Source organism: Scyliorhinus canicula, chromosome 4, assembly GCF_902713615.1.
Source record: "Scyliorhinus canicula chromosome 4, sScyCan1.1, whole genome shotgun sequence".
Taxonomy (NCBI): Eukaryota; Metazoa; Chordata; class Chondrichthyes; order Carcharhiniformes; family Scyliorhinidae; genus Scyliorhinus; species Scyliorhinus canicula.
This window is the reverse complement of record NC_052149.1, coordinates 125,007,506-125,028,707: the sequence shown is the minus strand read 5'-3', so window position 1 is coordinate 125,028,707 and position 21,202 is coordinate 125,007,506. Positions and strand designations below refer to the sequence as shown.

Sequence of the window (21,202 nt, the reverse complement as noted above, 5' to 3'; positions counted from 1 at the left end):
GGGTAGTACCGGTGGGAGAGGAGCAGGCTTGTGCAGTATGTTACGATGGAAGTATTGAAAGTACGTGGATGTTTGCACATTTTTGCTTTCTTTCTGTTGATGTCTGTAACTGTTTATAAAGCCAAAAACTACCTCAATAAAATTGTTTATTAAAAAAAAAAAAATTGTGTACAGGAGCCTAGGGGGATTGGGAATATTCCTTCTTCTCCCATGTCCACCGGGTATACTCTCATATCGATTTTCTTGTTGTGGGTTTTGATGAGGGTTTGTGGGGGGCGGAATATGCAGGAATCGTGATCTCGAACCACACGCCACACTATTTGGATGTTAGGACTATGTCCAGAGACCGGGTGCACGTTAGATTCGGCGCTTATGGTGGATAATGAGTTCTGTGATAAGGTGACACTGGCGATTAAAAACTACGTTGTGATCAATCAAAACGGGGAAGTCTCTGCAGCTACATTCTGGGAGGCACTAAAGTCATTCGGGTGGAAATTATTTTGGTTTCAGGCCTACATTGATAGGGTTGAGAGGGAGGAGAGACAGAGGTTGCTGGGAGGTATTGTAGATGTGGATCAGAGGTACTCGGTGGCCCCGACGAGGGAGTTGGTGGCCCCGACGAGGGAGTTGCTGGCAGAAAGGAAGAAGCTGCAGGGGCAGTTTGATCTGTTGACAACAGGGAAGGTGGTGGGTCAGCTACGCCAGGTATAGAGGGTGCATTATGAGTGCGGTGAAAAAGCAAGTCGCCTGCTTACCCATCAGTTGCGTCGGCAGGCAGCGGCAAGGGAAAATTGTGCAGGTGAGGGCAGCGGGGGGAAGTGATGACGGGGCCAGAGAAAATAAATGAAATGTTTGAGGCCATTTATCGAGAGTTATAGAGCCGGTCCTAGGGAGGAGGAGGCAGATATGGTTGGTGTTGCCAGAGGGGATGGGCAGGCATTGGAGGAGCCAGTAGGATTGCAGAAGGTTGGGGAGTGTGTTGGTATGATGCAGTCGGGCAAGGCCCCAGGGCCGGACGGCTATCCGGTGGAATTCTATAAGAAGTTTTCTGAGATATTCAGCCCACTGCAGGTGAGGACATTTAATGAAGCAAGAGAGAAGGGAGTCCTCCCCCCAACAACGTCGCAGGCCTCGATTTCATTGATCCTGAAACGGGAGAAGGATCCGGAGCAAAGCGGGTCACACAGGCCAATTTCTCTACTGAATGTGGACGCCAAACTGCTGGCTAAGATATTGGCCACAAGGATTGAGGATTGTGTCCCAGGTGTGATAGGGGAAGACCAAACGGGATTTGTAAAGGGCAGGCAACTCACAGCCAATGTTCAAAAGCTTTTAAATGTTATTATGATGGCCTCAGAACGAGGGGAGATGGAGGCAGTGGACGCGATGGATGTGGAGAAGGCTTTTGATCGGGTGTGGTGGGACTACCTGTGGGAGATGCTGGGAAGGCTTGGGCTTGGTAAGGGCTTCATTGACTGGGTGCAGTTGCTCTATCAGGCACCAGTATCGAGTATGCGTACGAACTGGTTAAGGTCGGGGTATTTTAAACTACACCAAGGGATGAGACAAGGGTGTCCCCTCTCCCCGCTTTTGTTTGCTCTGGCCATAGAGCCACTGGCCATGGTGTTAAGAGCCTCTAAAAACAAGAAATGGCTGGTCGGGGTGGGGGGGGAGAGAGAAGGGAACACCGGGTCTCGCTTCACACAGATGACCTGCTCCTGTATATTTCAGACCCATTGGAGGGGATGGGCGAAGTTTCAGTGCCTCCCCATCTTCATCCAAGGACCTTTTTTAAACGGATGAATAAGGTTATTTCGGGCTGTGTGTGGGCGGGTAAAACCTCGCGAGTGAAGAAAGTGTTGTTAAAGCGCGGGGGGGGGTAGTAAGTGGTTAGTGGGGGAGAGGCCGGTGTGGGAGCGAATGGAGGAGGCACCATGCAAAGACACCAGTTTGGGAGTACTGATAACGGCACCTCTTCCATTCTCGCCGGCCCGATCCTCCACAAGTCCAGTAGTGGTGGCGACTCTGAGAATCTGGAGGCAGTAGAGGAGATTTAAGAGAGTGGAGGGAGCATCGGTTTGGACTCTGATTTATAATAACCATCGGGTTGTACCGGGTATGCTGGATAGTGGGTTCCGGAGATGGCAAAGGGCAGGAATTAGGAGGATGGGGGATCTATTCATAGACAGGAGCTTCCCCAGCTTGAAAGCCTTGGAGGATAAATTTGAATTGCCAATTTGAATTGGGTTTAGGTATCTGCGAGTATGTGACTTCTTGAGAAGGCAGGTCACGGCCTTCCCGCTGTTGCCGCCACAGAGGATAGAGGACAGAGTGGTCTCCAGTACATGGGTTGGAGAGGGGAAGGTATCAGATATCTGCCAGGAACGTTTGGAATCAGAGCAAACTCCGGCAGAGCAGCTTAAGTGCAAGTGGGAAGACGACCTAGGGGGAGAGATAGAGGCAGGTCTGTGGGCGGATGCCCTAAGCAGGGTTAACACCTCCTCATCATCTGCCAGGCTTAGCCTGATACAGTTCAAGGTAGTCCATCGGGCACACATGACGGTGGCCCGGATAAGCAGGTTTTTGGGGTAGAGGACAGGTGCGAGGCAAATCATATCCACATGTTTTGGGCATGCTCGAAGCTTAGAGGGTTGGGGGGGGGTACAGACTGTTCTTTTATGGTTGGGGTGTGTGAAGATTGTGATGGGGGTGGAACTGTTTATTGTACCAAGTTTATGTCGCTGTTATTGATACTATTATATAAATTGAAAATACCCTAATAATTTTTTTAAATTGTAAATTGTTGCCAAATAATTCTTGCACAATATTTCGCCAAAAAACTAATTACAAAGATGCAAAATAAAGTTCCCCTGCATAACAAACAAAGCATCACGCAGCAGAAAGAAGAACGAGTACCGGGCACTACAGTAAGTGGAACAGAATTAACAAGACACAAATCATTTTAAAACTCAAGATAATTTGGAGAAGCAAATATAAAAGCAGAGAGAACGTCAGCGGGGTTCTGCTGAGGCTTTAATAATGTACCACTCAAACCAGTACAATGGGTGGATGTAGTCTTTTAGAAAAGTAAGTTGAATAATCCCAAGTGAAAAGATGCTTACCTGTGAGTAAGTATGGGACAAAGACAGGACATACATGAAGCAGGGAGGGTCATTTTGACTGAGTTCTGAAAATAATACCTGAGGCAGAGATATGCTCACCACAGCCTAAGGCAGTACCAAAAAAGTCATTCAGGGCAAACTAAACATTGCGAGGAATGATTCAAGCTAGGGTTCTTCAGCCTCAAAGACAGCCCTCACAGAAGGGAGTTCACACACAAGTAAATCTAAAATACTCTGATACCCCGGGACAGCAGGACAAGAGGACGCAAGAGCAGGGACAATTCTCGAGATGGTGCTTATTTACGCACAAGCTGGTCAACAGTTAGAGTAAACTGCTGGGAAAAGCTATTGAGGTCAGGCTACTGGGCTCATGCAATAAACCGGCAGCTACTCTAAGAGGAAGTAGGGTCCAAAACCAGATAACATTATTTTGTGAAATCATACAGTTATGGTAAACTCAAGATGTTAGGCCAGCAGGAAATGACCATGAATTTAAATTGGTTAGAAAGAAACTAAATAGGTATGTGGCTTGCTTAGAAGGAATAATGCAGGAGTGAAAAATTGAATACATTAAGAATCCTCAGGAAGCAACTGGATTCTTATCATTTTGATTTGTTTTCAATACATTCCTGGATCGTACATACTTTTGACTTTTGACTTCACACTAACTTTAAGTTTTTGATTGGATTCATAGGTTATTTCTATTTGAAAGGACACTGTGGGGAGTTCAGCTCCAAGGAATGCATTTGGGTTGAAATACACTCAGATAATTAAATGCATCTCCTTACCTGCCTGTAGGATGAGAAGGCTCAGAGAGTGACATGTCGCTACTCGATGAGGCACTAAGGGGCCGCTCCTGACCTTTGTTTTCTTTGTCAGATTCCCCTGAAGGTTGGTAGACAGTCTTCGGCTGGTTAAAGTCACGAGAAAATATTTTATTAGAAAGAGCTAAACAGAATGTAAACAAACCACTGTCAAAGGCTACCTTGTAACATCATGTGATGCAGCATGCCACGAAGATTTGAGTGTAACTTGCAGGCAAGCAGTTCAGCCATTCATTGCCAGGTCTGACTGGACCACATGAAACACAATTGGACCCTACTTTCATCCAACAAAGCTGCTCACTAATCTAGAAATGTAAAGATAACCCTGGTTTTTTGTTCACTACCAAGAGTCTCCCTTCAAATCCAATAACAAATACAAGGAGTGTTCCTTTGTCACCAAGATTGAGATCATTCATTCAGCTGTATCTGGTACTACTACACAGGCTCCCTTCCTCAGTAATCCTTGGCTTTGCCACCATGTCAAATGTTCCCAAGGCTCTCCCTGCCCTGGGCCTGGCTCATGTTTCTCTCCTATATTCCTTCATGCCTTCTCTGAACTCATCTTCTGTTCTATCAAGGCAAACCAAACTAAAAAGCTCACCACTCTATTCCCATTCCTCGGTGACATTCAGTTTCCATCTCTGCTCCATCCACAATTTCCCTTTCTGCACAACATTCTTGGACATGTAGTTGCCTCCTAAATCCATGCCCATCCTTCCTGCAGCTCTATAATGTATGAACCTCAGAGACCTTAGGTGGATGCTGTTCAGCACTGGTCTCCACAAATGTGGACCAGACAGAGCGGCACTCATGGGGGTCTCTCAGGGTATCGGAGGACCCTAGCTGCATGTCCTTTGGGCAGGATGGTGCCCTGGTGCTGGTGTTGCCACTTGGGCACCTTGGCAGTGCCAGCCTTGGACCCTGGCAGTGTCACTTGGGTGTCAACCTGGCACTGCCCAGGTGGCATTGCTTGTTGGCAGGGTTGCCAAAGTGCCAAGCTGGCATTCTTTGTGTGCATGTGATCGGGCTGGAGATTCTCTGTGTTAAGATTTACGGACAGCACGGTAGCATAGTGGTTAGTACAGTTGCTTCACAGCTCCAGGGTCCCAGGTTCGATTCCCTGCTGGGTCACTATCTGTGCGGAGTCTGCGCGTTCTCCCCGTGTCTACGTGGGTTTCCTCCGGGTGCTCCGGTTTCCTCCCACAGTCCAAAGATGTGCAGGTTGGGTGGATTGGCTATGCTACATTGCCCTTCGTGGCCAAAAAGGTTAAGTGGGGTTGCGAGGATAGGGTGGAGGTGAGTTTGGGTAGGGTGCTCTTCCCAAGGGCCAGTGCAGACTTGATGGGCTGAACGGCCTCCTTCAGCACTGTAAATTCTATGAACCTCTCCAATCAGGCTTCCATCCTGCCACAGCATTGAAACTACCCTAATCAGAGTCACAAATGGCATTCTTAACTCTAGCTATATCCTTGACTTCTCTGTTCTGGAGTTTTTTTTCCAGAATAATCTGCTGCTTTAGGAAACCTCTTAATACCCATTTCATTGACCGAGTTTCAGTTAACTGTTTTAATATCTTCTTCTTTAGGTCTGTGTCAATTTTTGTCTGCTTAATCTTGTAGGAAGTCCTGGGGAGGTTTACTACATTAAAGCTTCCATATAAATACAAATTTCTGCCACCAGGATCTACACCTTCAGCGGCAACACAGCTGGTTAAACAACACCTTACACCTGCTGCCTGACGGCATCAAATTTAATAAAGATGCATTAAACTTGCACTTAACCAAAGCTTTTGACAGGATCTGACACTGCGTACTCTTATATCTTGCTACATTACATTCCAATTTAGTTCACTGTTCTGACACATCCTTTCAAATCACTATCTGTATTGCCTCCTCCCACTTTCAACCAGTGCAGGAATCCTCCAGGGCTCTGCTCTCCCTCCTGCATTCCTGTGCAAGCTCTCCCACTCATAAGTGCCAGCTGAATTTAGGGGGATTCGGAATTAGAATATACAACAGCGCAGTGCTACACAAAGAGAATGATCACCTGTTTCTCCTCCAGGGCTGCCTGCTGGTGAGACGGTTCATCGATCTTTGATGGCTCTGGCACATATTTCAAGAATGTCTCTTGTAAACGTTTCTGGCACACTGCTTCCGGCCTGGACTTTGAGAAGGCTTCTTTTTGCTTCCTGTAGAGCTCCTGCAAGCGTTTGTTCTTTTGTTCCATGGCTTCCTTCTGGGCTTTCTTCTCCTCCGTCTGCCTCTTCTTCCTCTCCACCTGCTGCCGAGCAATGTATTGGCGCACCTCCTCGGCATCATAGTGCCGCAACCGTTTCAGCTGCATTTCTGTGCTCAGGTTAGGTTTCTCCTGTTTCCTTTTAACTGGACTCACACTTCTTGAGGCCTTGCCTCCCGCCAGCTTCTTACCATCTTCCAAACCCACCTTTTCTTCTGGATCTTGAATGGATGCCTTGAGCTGAAGATCATCAAGGATCCCTCGTACCTCCACCGGCAGCACATGCGTATTCAGCAAATCCAGCTCATTTTGCTCTTCTTCCTTTCTCCGGTCAGTCTCTGGTTGCTGCTCAGCTCTCCGCCGCTCAGAACTTTTGGGCCTCAGCTTTCTGGATGCTTCGATCCTGCTGTCAGAGTCTACCCTTGTGGTATGTCCTGTAAAAAAGGCATAAAGAAAATCCTTTAAGGAGAGAAGACAGATGGACTTTAATGAGATGGACAGATTTACATTGCTCACATTATTAATCCTCTGCATCACATGCATGAGGTTTTTATCACAATATGTAAGGCAACCAAAGAACTACAAAATTAGGTCTGGTTGGCAACAATAAAGCCATAATATCATTGAGAGGTTTGAATATCTGAGCTAAGGAGCGGAGGAAAAATGACTGATATGAAATTCAATTACAGCCTTGGTACATTTGGTACAAAGCTACTTAAAAATGAAAGTCTATGTCAATGAGAACCAGCCGCAGTGCTGAGACCACATTGAAGCAAAATACAAGGCCTATTGCCAATACAAAATGGCCCTGCCATTCAATACATACCATCACTTTGCTCCTTAATAAATTAAATTGTGACAATATCATACAATTAATACCTGGACAGACTATGGAGAATTCTTTCAATTTAAAGCATTCTCCTATTATAGTAAAACAACCACCCAAGTAATTTTGCTGCAGGCAGGAGGACAACGCATGGTTATAACTCCTGCCTGGCTGCTCGGTGACATTACATTTGGGGAGTCATTCACAGAGCTTGTAATGAAAATAACAGAGACACTCAATAACAGACCAAGATTGACTGGGGAAATAAAATGAGGCAGACAACATGGACATGTTACTCGTTAAAGTTCAAGATCACCAGTGGGTAGTGAGATTTACTGGAGGTCAGGAGCCTGACACACTTCCACTAGAGTTGCTGCAGCCGTGTGCACTGGGACACTCCATTTCATGGCATTGTAAATCCAGGGTGGGAGGGTTAAGCAGGAAGTCAACATGGCTTAATTCGTACCTCAGCATTTTAAAATGAACCCTTGCCTATCGACTTCCAAGACTCATCATTCCTTTATAATTCATCTTAATTGGACTGCTGGTCGAAATCTAATCATCCTGTTTTCAGATAAGAGCAACTTAAAGGAGTAGTTATCATCTGGTCATAATCTTGCACAAAGGACATCTAAACCATCTGCCATTACTTAGGCTTGCCCTTGCACCAATGGATGCTTAAATACTTTGCAGACAAGTTGATGAGAGTTCAGGTACAGAGAAGCAACGTACTCAACCTGAGCGAGCAGGATCAGCTGTGAAAGTCATTTCTCAGCAGAGAGCTAGTGACTTAAGGCTGCTTTAGAAATAAAAATTAGGTAACAAAATGAGGAAAATAGGAGCCAATTGGGAGTATCAAATTTCAGCCTGCTGCGTTGCAGAAGAACGCACAGAACTGCCAACAAGCAGAACTCTATACTCAGTTTGCTGAGTGATGCAGATCAAGGCCAACAGTGTGGCTTCAATTCCCATACTGGCTGAGGTTATTTATGAAGGCCCCACCTTCTCAACCTTCCCCGAGGTGTGGTGATCCTCAGGTTAAATCACCACCAGTCAGTTCCCCCCTCAAAAGGAGAAAGCGGCCTATGGCCATCTGGGACTATGGTGACTTTACTTAATTTATTTTACAGGACATTGGCGAGACCACAGCTAAACTACCGTACAGTTTTGTCTCCTTATTCGAGTAAAAAGATAATTGCATTAGAAACAGTTCAGAGAAGGTTCTTTCGACTGATCCCTAGATTGGAGATGACAGCTTATGAAGAAAGGTTGGGCCTGTATCCACTGGAGTTTAAAAGAATGAGGCGCAACCTTATTGAAATTGTAAGATCCTGAGGGGACTGTGTATGCTGAATGGATGTTTCCCCCTGTGGGAGAGACTGGAACTAGGGGACACAGCTTAAAAATAAGGGGGTTTCCCATTTAAGACGGAGATGAGGAAAAAACATTTCTGAGAGTTGTTAGTCTGTGGAACTCTCTTCCTCAGAGAGCAGGGGAGGCAAGATCATTGACCATTTTTAAGGTAAGGATAGACAGATTCTTGACAAACGAGGGAGTCAAAGTGAATAGGGGCTGGGCAGGAAAGTGGAATTCAGGCCACAATCTTGTTCCTAATTTGAATGTTAGCATCCTTCATCTTTGGGCTTAAAGAGGAGTACATCAACTAGCTCCAACTCCCTTGTTAAAGCTGACCCAAAGATACTGTTCATTGTGAAGTATTCAAATATCAGGAGACATGGCTGACAGTGAAGAATAAGAAAAGTCAGGTGAAACTTGTTTTCAAGCTAGTGAAGTAAGTAATGACAGAAGCTCACCGATGCGTTCAAGAGGTTATTAGATGCACTTCCAGTCAGACTTTACAGTAAGGCACCAGGTTACTGGGTTGTATTAGAAACAGGATGAGCTTCCTTGAGATTCATGCCCTTGTTCCTTTCCTAAAGCCTGAACAAACGACTCACTTCTCAAATATCAATACAACCTCTTCGATGTTGCACTAATCTAGATCTTTGCAATTTATGGAATTCCATGTTTGTAGTGGCAGATAGTTAAAGCCTTGACACTTAAGGCAAGTCTTTAAATGATCACATATAGGCTATTTCTAACATCTTATGCATTGCATTTGTTGAGGGCGGGGCGGGGAAGAGAGAATGGAAAGAATTGAATGTTACACAAAGAAACTGAAGAACCACACTCATGAACAATGCAAACTGGAGGACAGGTAGTAGTAAACAATGTCCGAGACCAAATATGTTATTCATTTTGGTTTAAACGCATTTTATAGGAGTCTCACTCCTAAAACCAAAACACAGCTAAACAAGATTATCTGCAGGGCTTTGACAAAGAGTCATCTGGACTCCAAACACAAGCTCTTTTCTCTGCTACAAATGCTGCCAGACCTACTGAGATTTTCCAGCATTTTCTCTTTAGGTATCTGCAGCACATGCAGGTTTATGCACTATCGACAAGGCTAATCACACCATCTAGTGCGCACAGGTTAGTGCCCGCTCAGGTAAATAACGTGAGCAGATCCAACTCCATTTATAGGCATAGGTCAACAAATTCAAGAACATCAGCTGAGACAGAGGCTTCAAGCACTGATCAGCTACTTACTTGGCCTGGCATTCCTCTCTCTTCCAGCTCTTGGACTGGGAGCCATCTCGTTCTCCATCACCAGCTTCGGAGCAGGTCCCAAAACCATCTTCACCAGCTTCTGACCTTCACGCCAGGAGGCTGTGTTGATAATATGGGCACCTAAAAAAGAGAACAGTGTCAACAAATTGAAGTCCTGAGATGCCTGAATTTAAATGAGTTAGCAATAAGTTGGCGATCACAAACTGTTCCTTCAGCAAAAGTCTTCATCAAAGTTTATTATCTTAGCGTAGTACACAAATGATCAAAACCCAATTCTACAATTTGGTGAAAGATTGCAATTTTTCATCAATAAAATAGAAAAAGCTAGAAAAATTCAGCATGTCTGGCAGCATCTGTAAAGAGGGAAAGAAAGTTAATATTTGGAATCTGTAGAGTCTATTATAAAGTAAGCGATAACAGGACATTTCAAAAATAGCAACAGAATTAGACACGGTCAACATGGATTTATGAACGGGAAAACATGTTTGACAAACCTCCTGGAGATTTTGAAAATGAAAAAATGAAAATCACTTAGTCACGAGTAGGCTTCAAATGAAGTTATTGTGAAAAGCCCCTAGTCGCCACATTCCGGCGCCTGTTCGGGGAGGCTGGTACGGGAATTGAACCGTGCTGCTGGCCTGCCTTGGTCTGCTGTCAAAGCCAGCGATTTAGCCCTGTGCTAAACCAGCCCCTTTATAAATAGCAGAGGATGGTTTTAGCAGAGGAGGATTTTTTTGAGGACATAACCAGCAGAATAGATAAGGATGAACCAGTGGATATGGTGTATTTGAATTTTCAGAAAGCTTTTGATAAAGTCCCACATAAGAGGTTAGTGTGAAAAATTAAAGAGCATGAGATTGGGGATAACATTATGGCATGGATTGGCGATTGGTTAGCAGATCGTGAACACAGAGTAGGAATAAATGGGTCTATTTCGAAGTGGTAGGGAATGACGAGTGGGGTGCTGCAGGGAACAGTGCTTGGGCCCTATTTACTCACAATATACATCAACGATTTGGATGAGGGAACCAAAAGTTATGTTTCCATATTTGCTTATGACAGGAAACCTTGTGGGAATGAGTATTGAGGAGGATGTTAAGAGGCTTCAGGCTGATTTAAACAAGTCAAGTGAGTGGCCAAATACATGAAAGACGCAGTATAATGTGGATAAATGCTCAGTTACCTACTTTGGACGGAAAAGCAAAATGGCAGAGTATTATTTAAATGGTAGCCAACTACCGTGGATCCTGGAAATCTGAAATAAAAACAGAAAATGCTAGAAAAACACAGAGGGGTAGCGATCGATCAGCAAGCGTGTGGCATTAGAGGCAGGGAGAATTGTGTCAGACAAGGAGGGGTAGGTACATAATGGTGAGTGGGAAGCTGGAGGCGGTGCGAGTGGTACTTGTTAACATATATGCTCCGAAGTGGGACGACGTGGAATTTATGAGGCTGGTGTTAGGTAAGATCCCAGACTTGGAGTCACATAACCTGGTCATGGGAGGAGACTTTAACACAGTCACTGATCCCGAATTGGACTGGTCAAAATCCAGGACACGGAGGAGGCCGGCTGCGGCAATGGAAATGGAGGTTTGCACGGCCGAGGACGAAGGAGTTTTCCTTTTTTTTTCCATATGTCCACAAGGTATACTCTCGCGTCGACTTTTTTGTTCTGAGCAGGGCATTAATACCGAAGGTGGTGGCTACGGAGTACTCGGGAATTGCAGTGTCAGATCATGCCCCACACTGGATGAATCTACGGGTTAGCATGGAGGGCAATGGCTGCTGAGGAGACTGGATGTGCGGTTGTTAGCGGACGAGGCGGTCTGTAGGCAGGTTAAAAAGTCCATCCAGAACTACCTGGAAACAAATGATACGGGGGAGGTCTCTGCAGCAACAGGAAGCTTTGAAGGCAGTAGTCAGAGGGGAATTAGTCTCAATTCGAGCCCACAGAGAAAAGGTGGAACGGGCAGAGAGGGATAGATTACTGGAGGAGATACTCCAGGTGGACAGGAGATACTCGGAGGCCCTGGACGCGGGGCTACTGAGGGAGCAGCGGAGGTTACAGGTGGAGTTTGGGCTGTTGACCACAGGGAAAGCAGTGAAACAGTTGAGGAAGGCAAGGGGGGGGGCGATCTACGAGTACAGGGAAAAGGCAAGTAGAATGTTGGCACACCAGCTCAGGAAAAGAGAGGTGGCCAGGGAGATAGGTAGAGTAGAGACGGTAATACTGTCCTGGACCCAGCGCGGGTGAACGAGGTGTTTAAGGGCTTCTATAGTAAATTATATGAGTCGGAACTCCCGGCTGGGGTGGAGAGGATGAGGCAATTTCTGGATCAGTTGAGGTTCCCAAGGGTGGAGGAGGACCTGATGGGGCGGCTGGGAGCCCCAACTGAGATTGAGTAAATAATCATGGGGCTGGAGGGCATGCAGTCGGGCAAGGCCCCGGAGCCTGACGACTACCCTGTCGAATTCTATAAGATCTTTTCAGAGATATTGAGCCCACTGCTGGTGAGGACATTTAATGAAGCACCCGAGAAGGGAGTCCTCCACCCAACAATATAGCAGGCCTCGATTTCATTGATCTTGAAACAGGAGAAGGATCCGGAGCAATGCGGATCATGGAGGCCGATTTCTCCACTGAATGTGTACGCCAAACTGCTGGCTAAGATATTGGCCACAAGGATAGAGGACTGTGTCCCGGGGGTGATAGGGGAAGACCAGACGGGATTTGTTAAGGGCAGGCAACTCAAGGCCAATGTTCGAAGACTTCTTCGTGTTATTATGTTATTATGATGCCCTCAGAAGGAGAGGAGGTGGAGGTGGTGGTAGCGATGGATGCGTGGAAGGCTTTTGATCGGGTGGAATGGGATTACCTGTAGGAGGTGCTGGGAAGGTTTGTGTTTGGTGAGGGCTTTATTGACTGGGTGAGGTTGCTCTATCAGGCACCAGTAGCGAGCGTGCATACAAACCAGCTGAGGTCGGGGTGTTTTGAACTGCACCGAGGGACGAGGCAAGGGTGCCCTCTCTCCCCGTTACTGCTTGCTCTGCCCATAGAGCCATTGGCCATGGCGTTAAGAGTCTCTAGGAACTGGAAAGGGCTGGTTCGGGGCGGAGGTGGAGCACCAGGTCTCTGCGCAGATGACCTGCTCTTCTACATTTTGGACCCATTGGAGGGGATGGGGGAAGTAATGCGAATCTTGGGGGAATTTGGCAATTTTTCAGGGTATAAATTGAACATGGGGAAAAGCAAGATCTTTGCGATCCAGGCAAGAGGGCAGGAGAAGAGACTGGGAGAGCTGCCGCTTAGAATGGTAGGGAAAAGCTTTCAATACCTGGGAATCCAGGTGGCCCGGAAATGGGAGGTACTACACAAGTTAAACCTATCCCGCTTGGTAGAACAATTGGAAGGGGACTTTAAGCGATGGGACATGCTCCCGTTAACACTGGCGGGGAGGGTACAGACCGTGAAAATGACGGTCCTCCCCAGATTTCTGTTTGTCTTTCAGTGCTCTGAGGATCTGGGGGCAGTGGAGGAGATATAAGAGAGTGGAGGGAGCATCGATTTGGTCCCGATTTATAACAATTTGTACCGGGTAGGCTAGATTGCGGGTTCTGGAGTTGGCAGAGGGCAGAAATTAAAAGGATGGGGGATCTATGTATTGATGGGAGCTTTCCCAGCTTGAAAGCTCTGGAGGATAAATTTAAATTCCCAGCAGGGTATTTGCAGGTGCGAGGCTTCCTGAGAAAACAGGTGCCGGCCTTTCCGCAGCTGCTGCCACGGGGGATACAGGACAGAGTAGTCTCCAGTACCTGGGTGGGAGAGGGGGAGGTATCGGATATTTACCAGGAGCTTTCGGAGGTGGAGGAAACTCCGCTGGAGGAGCTTAAGGGTAAGTGGGAGGAATGAGCTAGGAGGGGAGATAGAGGCGGGTCTATGGGCGGATGCCCTAAGCAGGGTTAATACCTCCTCATCGTGCGCCAGGCTCAGCCTGATACAATTTAAGGTAGTCCACCGGGCACACATGACAGTGGCTAGGATGAGCATGTTTTTCGGGGGAAGAGGACAGGTGTGCAAGGTGCCCGGGAAGCCCAGCAAATCATGTCCACGTGTTTTGGGCATGCCCGAAGCTTAGAGGCTTTTGGCAGGGTTTTGCTAAGTCAATGTCCACGGTGCTAAAAACACAGTGCCGAGTCCACAGGTGGCGATCTTTTGAGTATCGGAAGATCTGGGAGTTCAGGGGATGAAAGAGGCCAACGTTCTGGCCTTTGCCTCCCTGGTAGCCCGGAGCTGGATCTAATTAATATGGAGGGACTCAAAGCCCCCAAGTGTAGAGACCTGGGTTAGTGACATGGCTGGGTTTCTCAGTCTTGAGAAAATAAAGTTTGCCTTAAGAGGGTTTGGGGGGGGGGGGGGGGGGGGGGGGGGGGGGGGGGGGGAAGAGATTGTTGTTGTACGGTTGAGGTGTGAGAAGATTGGCTGGCAGACCTCCGGTAGCGGCATGTCTGAATAAGTCGCGCACACGGCAGCTCCCGCCGAGATCGGACATTTGGGCCCTTTAACGGAGCTGTAGCGGCATTTCGGCGGTGATTCCTGGCGTGGCAAGAGACGCTGGAGAGGTTCCCCTCACTGCTGCATGGAGGGGACCAGGAGTGGGGCCGTCAAGAAAGCGATTGAGGGGAAGCGAGCGGAACGGTTCCGTGAAGCCAAAATGGCAGCCAATGTGGACCAAGCAGCGTGGGCCCAGTGGTCGTGAGAGCAGCAGGAATTCCTAAGAAGCTGCTTTGCAGAGCTGAAGACGGAGATGCTGGCCCCTACGAAGGCCTCTATGGAAAGGATGGTGGAGACTCAGAAGGTGCAAGAGAAGGCGATCAAAGAGGTGGAGAGAAAGGTATCTGACAACGAGGATGTGATCCTGGGACTGGCGGTCAGGGTGGAGGCGCATGAGGCCCTGCACAAGAGATGGCAGGAGAGACTGGATGACCTCGAATATAGGTCTAGGAGACAAAACCTGCAAATTCTGGGCCTCACTGAGGGTGCGGAAGGGGCGGACGCGAGCGCATTTGTGAGCGCTGGTGACGCTGATGGGCGCGGGGACCTTCTCGCTGCACTTGGAACTGGACGGGGCGCTGAGTCCTCACGAGGATGCCTAGGGCGAACGAACACCAAGGGCGATGGTGATAAGGTTCCACCGCTTCACAGACAGGGAGCGCATCTTGCGTTGGGCAAAGAAAGAGCGGAACAGTAAGTGGAACAGTAAGTGGGAGAACTGCGAGACTCGTATATGCCAGGACCTGGGACCTGAATTGGCTAAGAGGCGTGCAGGATTCAACCGGACTAAGGCGATCCTCCAAAACAAAGGGGTGAAGTTCAGGCCGCTGCATCCGGCGAGGCTTTGGGTAACGTACCAGGACAGACACCACTACTTCTATACGCCGGACGAAGCGTGGGAAAAGCTGGACTCGAACTAAAGGACAGCTGCACGTGGGTGAAACGCCCTGGTGGGGATGTGTAACCGGGTGTTGGCCTAATGTAAGATTGGTAGTAGAATTTAAGTTGTTCGCTTTTCCTTTTTTGGTTTTTTTTTTCAGGGGGCGGGGTAACGTCCCATCCAGGCTGATCACGTGTAATGTGAGGGATTTGAATGGGCCGGTCAAGAGGGCCCACGTGTTCTCGCACTTAAAGGGATTAAAGGCGGACGTAGCCATGTTACAGGAGACGCATTTAAAACTCGCTGATCAAACGAGGTTGAGGAGGGGATGGGTAGGCCAGATATTCCATTCGGGGCTAGACTCGAAGACCAGGGGGGTAGCAATTCTGGTTAGCAAACGGGTGGCATTCGAGGCAGTGAGTATTGTGGCGGAGAAGGGGGTGGTGAATGGCAAGCTGTACGGGGTCCGGGTGGGGTTCGTGAACGTCTATGCCCCGAACTGTGGACCCATGGAGATTCGCGCGGCCAAGGGCGAAGGAGTTCTCTTTTTTTCTCCCACGTTCACAAAGTGTACTCTCGGGTTGACGTTTTTGTATTGAGCAGGGCGTTAATCCCAAGGGTGGAGGGGGTCGAGTATTCAGCCATTGCGGTCTCAGACCATGCCCCGCACTGGGTGAACTTGCGACTAGGGGCGGAGGGAGGGCAGCGCCCTCTCTGGAGACTGGATGTGGGACTGCTAGCGGATGAAGAGGTGTGCGGGCGGATAATGAAATTAAATGAAAATCGCTTATTGTCACGAGTAGGCTTCAATGAAGTTACTGTGAAAAGCCCCTAGTCGCCACATTCCGGCCCCTGTCCGGGGAGGCTGATACGGGAATTGAACCGTGCTGCTGGCCTGCCTTGGTCTGCTTTAAAAGCCAGCGATTTAGCCCAGTGTGCTAAACCAGCACCATAAGGATAAGGAGGAACATCCAAAACTATATGTCAACAAACGATACAGGGGAGGTAACAGCAAGAACGGTCTGGGAGGCCATGAAGGCAGTTATTAGAGGGGAGTTAATTTCTATTAGGTCCATAGAGAAGAGGGAGAGGGCGGAGAAGGCGCTGGTGGTGGGAGAGATACTCAGAGTAGACAGGAAGTATGCGGAGACCCCCAAGGAGGGGCTGCTAAAGGAGCAGCGGAGACTGCAGGCGGAGTTTGATCTCCTGACCACTGGGAAGGCAGAGGCACAGCTGAGGAAGGTGAAAGGGGCAGTCTAGGAGTATGGGGAGAAAGCAAGTAGGATGCTGGCGCACCAACTTCGCAGGAGAGAGGCGGCCAGGGAGATAGGGATAAGGCATGTAACACGGTTTTGGGCCCAGAGAAGATCAACAAAGTCTTCAAGGAGTTTTATTGTAAACTGTACGAGTCTGAGCCCCCGGTGGGAGGGGAAGGGATGAAGCAATTTATGAACCAATTGAGGTTCCATGGGTGGAGGGACTGGGGGCCCCGATTGAGTTGGAAGAGATAGTTAAGGGCCCAGAAAGTATGCAGTCGGGCAAGGTCCCGAGACCAGACGGCTTCCCTGTAGAATTCTACAAGAAATTCTCGGAGCTGCTGAGCCCACTCCTGCTAAGAACCTTTAACAAGGCTAAGGAGAGAGGAACCCTCCCCCCGACGATGTCGCAGGCTTCTATCTCGCTCATCCTGAAGAGGGAGAAAGATCCGCTTCAATGTGGGTCCCACAGGCCGATATCGCTCCCGAACGTGGATGCCAAACTGCTGGCTAAAATTTTGGCTACTAGAATAGAGGACTGTGTCCGGGGAGTGATTGATGAGGATCAGACGGGTTTCGTCAAGGGCAGGCAATTGAACACAAATGTGAGGAGGCTCCTAAACATTATCTTGGTGCTCTCAGAAGGAGGGGACGCAGTAGTAGCTGCAATAGATGCAGAGAAAGCCTTTGAGCAGGTGGAATGGGAGTACCTGTGGGAAGTGTTATGTAGGTTTGGATTTGGTGAGGGATTCATAGGGTGGATCAAGCTACTGTATCAGGCCCCCGTAGCAAGTTTATCCACAAACCGGCTGAGGTCGGAGTATTTTAGGCTGCACCCAAGGGACGAGGCAGGGGTGGCCCCTATCCCCGCTACTATTTGCCCTGGCAATTGAGCCATTGGCCATAGCGCTGAGGACTTCAAGGAACTGGAGGGGGCTGGTCGGGCGGGGGGGGTTTCGCTTGGTGCTATGTCTTTTCGTCCGACGTCACTTCGTCCAACGTCACTTCGTCCACGTCTTTTGGTCCTACGTCTTTTTGTCCGCACGTCTTTTGGTCCTACATCTTTTTGTCCGATGTTTTTTTTGTCCAACGACTTCTTGTCCAATTGTAAATAAACTCCGTAGAAAACAAGGTATAATATCTTCAATGATAGATTCATAGAACTAATGATTTATTATGAGAATTTTATTGATAAAATATAAGTAAAATACAGTGGAAAGATGTATTTATAAAAAATGGTATTTACATTTACAACTGAACGGAAAGAGAACGGTAATAACTATCCTTTAACGAGGCTCGTTAAAGGAAAGAGAACGGTAATAATCCTTTAACGAGGCTCGTTATAGTTTTGTGCTTTATACACAAAGATATTGTACCTTGTTTTCTAAGGAGTTTATTTACAATTGGACAAAAAGTCTTTGGACAAAAAAATTATCGGACAAAAAGACGTAGGACCAAAAGACGTGCGGGCAAAAAGACGTAGGACCAAAAGACGTGGACGAAGTGACGTTGGACGAAGTGACGCCAGACGAAAAGTCGCGTCACGGTTTCGCTTTACGCAGACGACCTGCTATTGTATATTTCGGACCCGCTAGAGAGGATGAGGAAGGTCATGCGGATCCCAAGAGACTTTGGGAGCTTCTCGGGGTACAAGTTGAAAGTGGGGAAAAGTGAGCTGTTTGTAATCCACGCTAGGGTCAGGAGGAGACTGGGAGAGCTCCCGCTCAAGATGGTGGAGAGGAGCTTTCGTTACCTAGGTATACAGGTGACCAGGAACTGGAATGCCCTACACAGGCTCAATCTATCTATCTCGGCTTGTGGAGCAGGTGGAGGGAGACTTTAAAAGGTGAGACATGCTCCCGCTTTCCCTGGCGGGAAGGGTGCAGACCGTGAAAATGACGGTCCTCCCCAGATTCCTGTTCATTTTCCAGTGCCTTCCCATCTTCATCCCCAAATCATTCTTCAAGCGGGTGAACAGGATTATCACGGGATTTGTGTGGGCCAACAAGACCCCGCGAGTTAAAAGACTGTTGGAGCGCGGGGGGTTGGTGCTTCCGAACTTCTGTAGCTACTACTGGGCGGCTAATGTAGCCATGATTAGGAAATGGGTAATGGAGGCGTGGTCGGCGTGGGGGCGACTAGAGGCGGCATCATGCAAAGGCACCAGCCTCGGGGCACTAGTAACGGCACCGCTGCCGTTCCCGCCGGCACGATACACAAGCCCAATGGTGACGGCGGCGCTGAGGGTCTGGGGTCAGTGGAGAAGGTACAGGAAGGAGGAGGGGGCCTCAGTTTGGACCCCGATATAGAATAATCATAGATTTGTTCCGGGCAAGATAGAAGTGGGGTTTCAAAGCTGGCACAGGGCAGGCATTAAAAGGATGGGGGACCTGTTCATAGATGGGACTTTCCCCAACTTGAAGGCGCTGGAGGAGAAATTCAGCCTGCCCCAAGTTCTCAACTTTCTCAAAAAAAACAGGTGGGGACATTTCCGTTGCTACCCCCTCGTAGGATTCAGGACAGGGTGGTGTCTGGCATCTGGGTAGGAGAGGGAAAGATGTCGGACATCTACCAAGAACTGCAGGAGGCGGAGGAAGCCCCAGTGGAGGAACTAAAGGGCAAGTGGGAGGAGGAGCTGGGTGAGGAGCTAGATGAGGGCCTGTGGGCTGATGCCCTGGGCAGGGTAAATTCCTCCTCATCATGTGCCAGGCTCAGCTTAATTCAGTTTAAGGTGGTACATCGGGCACACATGACGACGACAAGAATGAGCAAGTTCTTTGGAGTTGAGGACAGCTGTGCGAGATGTTCAGCGAGTCCAGCGAACCATGTCCATATGTTCTGGGCATGCCCGGTGCTTAAACATTTCTGGCAGGGCTTTGCAAGGGCAATGTCCAGGATTTTGGACACACGGGTTAAGCCGAGTCCAGGAATAGCGATCTTTGGGGTGTCAGAGGATCTGGGAGTGCAGGAAACGAAAGAGGCCAAGGTTTTGGCCTTTGCCTCCCTGGTAGCCCGAAGACGGATCTTGTTAATGTGGAGAGACTCGAAACTCCCGAGCGTGGAGACCTGGATTAGTGACATAGCTGGGTTTCTTAGTCTTGAGAGAATGAAGTTTGCCTTGAGAGATTCGCCCGGCGGTGGCAACCGTTCCTTGACTTTCTAGGAGAGCGTTAAAATGTCAGCAGCAACAGCAATCCGGGGGGGGGACTGTTTATTTAATGTATATTCTCTTTTTGTATAATGATAACAGCCACCTAGCTTTGTTAAATATTTTCCTTTTATTTTTCTGTTATTGGTTATGTAAAAATTCTGTTTGAAAATTTTCAAATACCTTAAAAACATTTTTAAAATAAAAAAAAATGAATGTGTTGCCGCGATTTTTGTTTTTATTTCAGTGCCTGCCGATCTTTTTACCGAAAACGTTTTTCAAGGAAGTGGTAAGCTGATTACCTCATTTATTTGCTGGTGACAGGGAGGAGAGTTTGTGCAGGGGGTCGGGGCTGAGAGCGTTGGCAACAGCGCCACTCCCGATGGCCCCGGGTTCATACTCTGGTAGTCCGCTGGTGGCTGCAATGCTGAAGATTTGGAGGCAGTTGAGGCAGCACTTTAAGCTGGGGGCGGGGTCAGAGGAGATGCTGATTAGCGGGAAACATAGGTTTAATCCAGGAAATTTGGACGGGAGATTTCGGAGACGGGAGGAGAGGGGAGCCAGGATATTAAAAGAGCTGTTCCTGGGGGGACGTTTTGCCAGGTTGGAAGAGTTGGGGGGAAAAAATGGACTGGGGTAGGGGGAAGGGTTTAGGTACCTGCAGCTCCAGGACTTTGCTAGGAGGTCCAGAGCTTCCCGATAGTGCCGGTACCTTCGTTTCTGTAAGAGGTACTGATGGCAGGAGGAACAGGCAAAGGAGGGGGTGTCGGCGATCTATAATAATCATCTTTATTGTCACAAGTAGGCATACATTATCACTGCAATGAAGTTACTGTGAAAAGCCCCTGGTCACCACATTTCTGAGTCTATTCAGGTACACAGAGAGAGAATTCAGAATGTCCAAGTTACCTAATAGCACATCTTCGGGACTTGTGGGAGGAAACCCAGGCAGACACGGGGAGAAAGTGCAGACTCTGCACAGACAGTGACGCAAGCCGGGAATAATCGAACCTGGGACCCTGGAGCTGTAAAGCCATAGTGCTAACCACTATGCCACCATGCTACCTCTATGGGAGGAATTCTACGGGAGGACAGGATATCCTTGGAAGGGATTAAAGCCAATCGGGAGGAGGAGTTGGGGGGGAATCGGGAAGACAGTCTCTGGTATGAGGTGCTCTGGAAGGTGAACGCCTCAACCTCGTGTGCAAGATTGGGGCTGATACGGCTGAAGGTCGTGTATAGGGCACACCTCACGAGGGCGAGGATCAGCCGACTTGTTGAGGGGGTGGAGAATGTATGTGAGCGCTGTGGGAGGAGCACCGCAAACCACGTTCATATGTTTTGGTACTGCCCAAAGCTGGAGAAATATTGGAGGGAGGCTTTCAAGGTGATCTTGTGGGTAGTACACGCAAGCTTGGAGCCAGGGCTTCTAAAAGCCATTTTGGGGTGTCAGACCAGCCAGGGCTGCCGGCCCTGGAGGCAAATGTTTTAGTCTTCGCCTCACTGATTGCCCGAAGACGGGTCCTGTTGCGGTAGAGGTCAGCTCCTCCGCCCTGTGCCTTGACTTGGAAGGGGGGGGGGGATCTACTGGAATTATTGACTCTCAAGAAGGTGAAGTTTGAGCTGAGGGGATGAAGGAAGGGTTCTGCAATTCATAGGGATTGTTTATCATGCACTTTCAAGAATTGGTTGTCATCAAACATTGGGGAGGAGGGTGGTTATTGTTGG

General features: G+C 48.4%; 1 protein-coding gene across 5 annotated transcripts in view; it reads right to left on the bottom strand.

Annotated features, from left to right (window-relative positions):
- The window catches only part of cep350 (centrosomal protein 350), a 248,859-nt gene that overhangs the window by 151,859 nt on the left and 75,798 nt on the right, over positions 1-21,202 (bottom strand). For all 5 annotated transcript variants that reach the window (XM_038795159.1, XM_038795161.1, XM_038795162.1 and 2 more), the window contains exons 9-11: positions 9,618-9,758; positions 5,993-6,615; positions 3,911-4,032 (exon numbers count right to left, since the gene is read on the bottom strand). In XM_038795159.1, coding sequence (XP_038651087.1) covers positions 3,911-4,032; positions 5,993-6,615; positions 9,618-9,758 — 886 coding nt within the window. The remainder of the gene's footprint in view (positions 1-3,910; positions 4,033-5,992; positions 6,616-9,617; positions 9,759-21,202) is intronic.